General features: G+C 36.1%; 1 protein-coding gene across 1 annotated transcript; it reads right to left on the reverse strand.

Moving 5' to 3' along the window:
* Positions 1 to 7,026: 7,026 nt before the first annotated feature.
* LOC132560521 (5-hydroxytryptamine receptor-like) lies at positions 7,027 to 8,223 on the reverse strand. The gene is made up of 2 exons (XM_060225188.1): positions 7,400 to 8,223; positions 7,027 to 7,324 (listed from the first exon to the last, which is right to left on the reverse strand). The coding sequence occupies exons 1-2, from the start codon at positions 8,170 to 8,172 to the stop codon at positions 7,027 to 7,029; spliced, it is 1,071 nt and encodes a 356-aa protein (XP_060081171.1). The 5' UTR covers positions 8,173 to 8,223.
* Between the last annotated feature and the right edge of the window lie 340 nt (positions 8,224 to 8,563).

Below are 8,563 nucleotides of genomic sequence, written 5' to 3' on the forward strand. Positions count from 1 at the left end.
CATGTTGGTTACGACCTTTTCTTTTACAATCACCCATTGTTGAATCCATATTTTACACTCTTATTTTAGCTTATAGTTGATTTTCAAAATTTGCATTCTGTAAGTTCCCACTTTAGGTCCAAACCCCAGCATTACTACTGAAAAGTCATGATACGACGAAACGGCTGGTATGTTGCTATAACCTTTATTTATTACCTCTCGTAATCTACAGTTCCCAAGTCTTACTCATTATATGTCTTTAGCACGACACACATCACTATCACCATGTCGGTCAGAATTGCTTTGTGTCAGTAACTAAACGAAGCGAGAATATTTGTTTATTCTGTGTGATTAAGTGATTCAGCCAAAGGTTATTCAACATATTTATTTATTTATTTTACAATGGTACGCATATTTTGAAAACACTGTGTCCAGAACTGTTGTATAAACTGTTTGGAATATTATGTTTGCATTATTAATTAAACCGCTTATGAAGAAATGTTGGTCAGTGTTTAACATGTCGAAAACAAGTTGTTATCTTTAAGTGATATTGGTAAGGCCGTCGGTGAGTTCATCCTCGTCCATTATATATACCCATCATCAAAGACACGACAGACTCTTCTTCATCAGCAGTATATCTCGATCTCTTTCTACAACGAAACCAACATGGACGGCTTTCCACCAAGCTGTTTGAGAAATGTGATGATTTCAATTTCCCTATTGTAAATGTTCTATTTCTGGATAGCATTATCCTTGCATCCCCAGCCTATGGTGTTTACATTTCGAAGTCGATATTCAAGGGTTTGTTCCAATTATCTCGATTTTCGTGCTAGAAATCGTCAATGGAGGGACAAGCTCGTAACACGTGGTTTGAAAAGATGCATGTTGATGCATATGATTGGAAAATCATCATAGTGATTTCAATGAGAAATATTATATTTCTTTTTGCGACATGCTTGATGGTCGTTAGTTTGCCTGTTGGTTGCGATGTTTTATAGAGAACGTGACATTACTTTTTTGGATTGACAAAGGTTTACATGGTGGATGTCTTCGTTAATAAAGCATAAGACGCTTACTCTTCCAGAAAACCTGGTCTTATCATCCTCGCACGTGTTCAGGAGTATCCATGTAACTCTCTTTTGTTACTTTTCTCTAGTTTTATTTTTAGAATATGGATAATGATTATATTGACATGTTGGTATTTTCTTTTTGTTTGCCATGTTTTGTAATATGTAACTTATATGTCCTAGATGGGGTAAATACAGTTCCGAAATCGTGCCGTGTTTTGAGGTATGTAACGTAATGTACTAGGTGGGTGAATACACTCCAGACAAAAGACAAAACAAATGTATGATGCAGTTTCTTTCATTATTAGGCTGCAATGTATCCACTTTTACGTACATCTGACTTGTGCATCTTTAGTACAATCTTCTGTGGGTAGGTTGACGGTCTGTTTAAATGTCTTGTAATCAAACTCGATGTTGTCAACCAGGCACTCTGATATTCTCAGGATTTATGCATACAATCGTTATACAAGATTGACCTGTATTAAGGGTGAACATTTTAAAGTGTATCTGTCAATATTTCTCATTTGTTAATCAATGTTGTGGTTTACTTATAAGGTTATGTATAATTCCAGGACAGACATAACCTCATAGTCTATGTAACGAGGGAAAGTATTTACATCAAGTCAACCAATTAAGCGATCAATATCTGCACCAGCCAGTCTTTGTTGTGTAAACAAGTGGTGTCTCATTGCCATACATCCTCTCGGTCAGTCTAAAATTGTCAGTCTGACATAACCGTAACTACATTATACGTGTGTGACAAACTGCCGTCCCCCTGGGTGAGGTGGAATAAGGGCGAATATATTATCTGATCGTAAGGTCATTCTACTAGGTCAATGTTAAGGATATGGTTTAAGATGTTTATTTATTTATAACGAAATCAGGAAATCTCAGAAAAAAAGACGAAACTTCCTAGATTTAAACTCCAATTTTAAACCGGTGGTACTTTGACAGAAATCAAAAGAACGAATGAACCTTGTAGGTACCAGGTACCATGGTCTTATCTGTAAAAGTGATATGATGATGTTTCGTTGTGTAAATATAAACATATTGCAGGTACCAAGTAACATGGTTTAATCTGTAAAAGTGATATGATGATGTTTCGTCTTGTAAATAAAAACATGTCAACTGTAAAAGCGTGGTGGGCACAAATTTTGTGGATTTCCATTAAAACTACATTTCCGTTGAAACTTGATTTTATGAATACAGAAATCTTGAATTCCACTAGTATTGAAAAAGCATTTGTACTTAATTTTTTATCATTTCGTGAGCATTCAGCTCGCGGATTAATTGTACCCACGAAATCGACGATAATAAATCTGTCACGAAAATTACCCATTTCACAGTATCATGAGATAAATGGTTCCGCTTTACGATGTGACATCTACAACAATAAAAATGGTAAAGCAATATATTCAGTCTTTCTGTTATACGGAAAAGGATATAAATACACTTGTATATATATATACGTACAAATTGATAACAAATTTTGATGAAAAAATTATAATTACGGTATATGTCAGTAAATTTATAGCAACAAATATATATTTTGTAAACTTTTAGGATTCGTCGTACAGTGATGCTAGGAGTCTAAGGTTTGACAATCCAAATCGTCGGAAGTAAATATTAAATATAGAGTAGAATATTAGGTTCTCGTACGTTACAATACATGGTATAGATGTAATCTAAATACTTTTATCCGTGGTAAAATTACCCATAACATCTATGCGTCTACATTTTATCAAAACTACCCAATACGTTCTTTTTCTCCTTACAACTTTGTACGAGTCTATTCTTAAATGCGTTTTAAACTTCTTCGTGTAACAAGGTATTTTATTTCAATTATATTACACATATAAGTATATTGTTTGTATATATGTATTTCCCTATAACATAGAACAGGTTGATTTTACCGTGCGCAATATTTCCGATCGGAGTCTAAACCAGAATATATCTTTATAAGATCGTCAGACTTTTGCTGGTGAAGAACAAGAATTACATACATATATCATGTGATACTTCCTTACTTAGATTCGCCAGTTCAGTTCGCCAGGTAATCTTAAAACTAAGGAAATGAAACTAGAAATCTGAAAAAAATGTAAAATCAACCATGATAAACGAAACAAAGCATCGTAAACATTTGAAACAGATCCCACTCGGGGATACATTAACTATTTACTGACAGTTTTCGTGTTAGCAGCCAGTATTATCGTTTACCAATAAAAACAGAAAGAAACATCAATCACATAACAAACATGTATTGTAGCCGTTTATTTTGGAACGTTGCACATTTAAACTATAGACAAAAGGATGACACAGATGATGAAGAACATGTACGTTGCATTCAACGCACGTGACTATTGTATTTATCGTACAAAGCACACTTGTAAATGTCACGTGCTACATGATACAAATATATCTATTGCAGCATCCACACGTGACACTTTACCTTCATCACGTACGTAACACGTGTCGTGTTACGCGTACACTTAAATGCTTTGTTAGATGTGGTATGTCTGGGTGGTACGTAAATGTATAACAGATTCACATTTATAAACAAGAAACAAGTATAAATAAATAGGACGTGATCGTAATGATAACCTATATAAATTCCGAACACGTGTATTACAGTGACTTTTTTATTCTAGTCATCTAATATGTTGTTTATATAATCTGATTGCACTTAATCACACGAAATGGGTGCGTCACCCTATCAAAGCTGTACCACAATCACCAACATATTGCTTGGATGATAAGAATAATGTGGCCATGCCCAAGTCGTTCGCTATGCATTAACAGTTACAGTCAGGAATTCTTTAAGACCAGGATCCCGCCTGGTGTTCAACTACTATGTAACCCAATACTATATATCACAGTTTATCACCAAACGGGGCACATTGAAGACCTAACCGAAGATCTTCAAAGTAGTCATTAAAACAGATACAACTCATACACTGAGTACAACCTGGCACCTTAAGCCTGAAGCAGTTATCATTGTCTATACAATGTAACGATGTCACTGAACTGACTTTCAGAACAACCAATCCGAGAATGTTAATGGGCCATTACATAAGTATGAAATATTAATATTGGTGCAGGTTACATAGGTAAGAAACACAAATGAAACCCTCCACCAATAGCATTATACCGTACAGCTGGTAATTTTAGCGGGTCAAAATTTTCGCGATTTACTTTTAAAACAACATAATGATATTTCAACGAATTAAAATTTCGCGCTCTTGATGTAAAAAGAACATCTTATACGCACGTGTCTCATTATTTCACGGATTAATTTTCGTGATCATTTTATTGTTTCGCGAAATAGCGAGTATATCACCCCGCCAAAAAAAACCCGGCTACACGGTTTTACAAGTAGTTTGTCTATCAATCGATTACGACATAGAGGTATTTATAATTGCAATGCAGGAATTATGATATATATTCAAGCAGGACGTCATAACAATGACATTTGAGGACGCTCACACACTCATATTTATGTCATTTTAAGATGTCTAAAACGAGTCAATGATATTACTGCATGAATTCAATACTCCAATATCATGACATTGATAGATTACGACCCCGACGTTAGTACAAGATAAGACACTAACAGATGAAAAATGGAAGGGACGTCATGACATATAGCATTGCTTTGTTTCAGGACAAAAAAAACAAATTAAATGTAATGATCGTATGCTAGGTCATAGAGGTACAGAAATAAATCAATTTTCATTGTAAGATAATTGGCTCTCAGAGGCGGATTTGATAATGACAGGTTATAGGGCGCTCAAGAGGGACTAAACGATGACAAGTTATAGGCGCTCAGAAAGGAATTTAATGATGGCAAGTTATAGGGCGCTCAGCGAGAAACTTAATGATGACAGGTTATTGGGCGCTCAGCGAGGAAGTAAATGGTGACAAGATATAGGGCGCTCAGCGAGGAACTTAATAATGACAGGTTATTGGACGCTCAGCGAGGAAGTAATTGGTGACAGGTTATAGGGCGCTCAAAGGGGATGTTAATGATAGGTTTTAGGGCGTTTGATAGTAAATAATGACAACAGGTAGTTATGGGGCGCCCCCAAAAAAGGACGTATTGGAGGTGGTGTAGGGCACCCATGAATGAATGACCAATGATCGGGTTTTCAACATTTATTAACAGCACAATAAATCATTTGTAAAAATAGTTATATACAATTATTTTCTTTTTAATATTGTGTACATATACAAGTCATTAATTATTCAATTGTCACGCTATCAACAAATCTATATCACTTTGTTCTCATTCGGAAAAAACTTACATCTGGTGGTCCATACATACATTACATTTTATGTACAATTAATTCGAACTTGATATATACAGCAAGGGGACAAAAGTCATGATATAAGAAGGTTAGAAAGACTGGGGAAATTGTCAGATGGAGACATAATTTAACAACATAAACAGGTTTGTGTCTTTGATAAACAGCATTTACAGGTATCCAAAGTTTGTGTCTGTTGTTAAAATGAAATCATGCATTCAAAAACAAGATATCAGATTAAATCAATGCAATGCTGTAACAAAGCGTTTTCTGATAAAATATACAATATGATTCCTGACAATTCTTAATAAAGAATTTACTTATACAACGGTGCTAAACCCATGTACAAGTTATGTGGTTTATCAAAATATATTGCATCAGTATGTATGTATAGGTTGAAATGCATACAAGTTACAGAATAGGTTACATGCATGACACAGACGATATCCTAACAAAAGGAAAGTGCTGTCACAAAACTGTATAGGATTATAGGATTATCAAACAAAGGTGCAGTATTCCACAGATCACAGATGTAAAACAATTTAGATGTATTTATCAACATACATTGTTAATCTATAGTGACAATATTAAGAGGCACAGGGGGCCGGCTTTACCTGTAAAATAAACGTCTCGCACTGGAACTCACTTATATCATTTGCTGTGGCCCCATTTACAAAATATTTAACATATTTCATTTATTTACTCACTACACTGCAATTTAAAGATCGCACAATATATTTTAATATGAAGTAGATATTTCTGTACTAAAAATATTTTGTAAGAACCCATCTAAAGCGACGCATTCTCACCGCAAGAATATATTCATCTCATCTGGAATAACCCTCCAGAATCTTGAAAACGTGGAATTGAAAAGAGAATATCTTTATAAAATGAAATAAGCACGTGAATTTTAAAAATAAATTCACAAATAACCCTAGCTGACTAGTGGCACGCGGCTAACACTGTACAGTGTGTTTGGCGCTAGTCTCCAACCGAAAGGCCTTAAGTACAATATAAATTTTTGAAACCAATGTCGGAAATATCTGACAGTAATCCAAACATACTTTACCGCATCAATTCCACTGTTGAACAGATAACCATCAGGTCAGCATCATAGGGGGTATATAGTGACAACACTGGTGTGATGTTGTCTTCAGTTTAAGTTGCTCAGCCAGTCTCAAATTGTTAATTGGATAGAAGCCCTAAGCTGCTGATCTTCATGGTCTATCTATTCTACATTGGAACTGTATTTATATTTGTTTTGTTGGTCTCGAACACACCGGAATGTTTGAAACCACCAAAACCTGCATATCCACACACACTAACAACCGTAGCCATATCCTCGTCTGGAGATTCCCTCAAACACTCCACACCAGCAAACACTTCCATTTTCGAATTAAAACTCACATTCAGACCCATCCGTAGGAACAGGAGGAGCTGCGGGTATTTGTTTATCATCGTTTATCAACAGAACGGCTCCATTTCTGTTTTATAAAATAATAAAATTTTATCGATTTGAATGAATTCAGTATAAAACAGAAAAATAATGTACATTACGACACAAATATTTCGGACTTCAGGTCATTACTGAAAGTAACTCCTTTACAATCGACTCACCCTTCTCAAAGCATGATTGATGGCGGCGCCACCTTCAATATTATGTATATACTGGTAAACTGTTACCTTCGATAACGATATTTTCTGTAAATTAATTTGCGAAAGGCTGTTCGAAATGAAGGATTAAATATAGTATAAATAATTGGATTCAATAAACTATTGAAGTACCCAAGCCATAAGAATGTACTCATCATATCCAATGACAGGAAACAGCCCTCGCCACAAAATGGCCCCAGTAAGGCCCCGAAAAAGAAAGGCAGCCAGCAAGCTATAAAACATCCAGTAATAATCCCTAATACACGTGCAGCTTTTCTCTCCCTTTTCATTTCAACTTTCGCTTTTCTTGACCGTTCTTTATCCCTTTGTCGAATCCTTTTGTGATTATTGTTGTTTACTCTCGCGTTTGAACTTCCCAATTGTTTGTTTACAATGTACACAGCTGATGGCACTGCTAAGTATTGTTCGCCTCCATTTACTGTCACGGTACCGTTTGTTTCAGAAACGTTCATTGCGGTTTCCTCATTAATACATGACCCATTATACACTGTGTATTCGTCGTGGCTGACATCACTTCCTGAAGAATTATTTCTTGTAGTCGCCTCGGCCTTCGTAATTGTCGGACAACCGACTGGTCGGGCGATACCACTGAAATGTTTCCGTCTAATCCGTGACCGGGCTGCCATGTAAATCTTCAAATTTAACACAATCATCAATGTCATAGGGAAATAGAATGCCCCAACTGTCGAAAACACTGTATAAGCTAGGTCCTGACTTATCATACAGACACCTAGGACATCCGGGTCGTTTCCGGGGTCTTTCCATCCAAATATTGGAGGAATGGAAATTATGGCCGCCACAATCCAAACAATTGCTATCATGATACATATCTGTTTAGCACATCTCCTTCTTATATAGTCTATATTAGATACAGCCCAGAACCGGTCAAGCGAAATAGCCACGAGATGAAGTATGGATGCAGTACAGCACAAAACATCGAAACAAATCCACATATCACACAAATGGGCTCCAAGATACCAGAATATACTTACTTGGTTCACGAGGCTTATCGGCATCACAAGAACTGCTACCATTAAATCAGTAACAGCGAGAGACAATATCAAATAATTCGAAACACCTTGAAGACTTTTCTCCATTAAGATCGCGGCTATGACGAACACATTTCCAATTATTGTCGAAATGATCATCATTCCCAGAAGAATAACGATGAAAAGGAAGATCGGAAAACTGTAACGGGGAACATACCACATTGGTACCGCCGCAACGCCGCCCTCAGACGAATTAGAAACATTTCCAAAACTTTCGTTTGAAAAGAAAGTGGTATTATACATGTCCGTCTCATTTAGAATCAGTCCATATCCCGTGATATATAAGGATGTCGAAGTTTTATTAAATGGGACGCTGCCGTACATCATTGTGGACATCACATAATCATATCACGTAACGCATTGCAATACTTGCGCAAATCCACATCTTTGGTCAGAATACACAGATGTACACTTGACAGTGACAGAGTAAGAGGACACGGTTTTAATTAACGAATCGTCACTGTCTCACTCTACACCGTCACTGCACTACAGA

The sequence above is a fragment of the Ylistrum balloti genome, unplaced genomic scaffold (assembly GCF_031769215.1).
Source record: "Ylistrum balloti isolate Yb309-2 unplaced genomic scaffold, AGI_CSIRO_Ybal_v1 Utg371072, whole genome shotgun sequence".
In the NCBI taxonomy this organism is placed as follows: domain Eukaryota; kingdom Metazoa; phylum Mollusca; class Bivalvia; order Pectinida; family Pectinidae; genus Ylistrum; species Ylistrum balloti.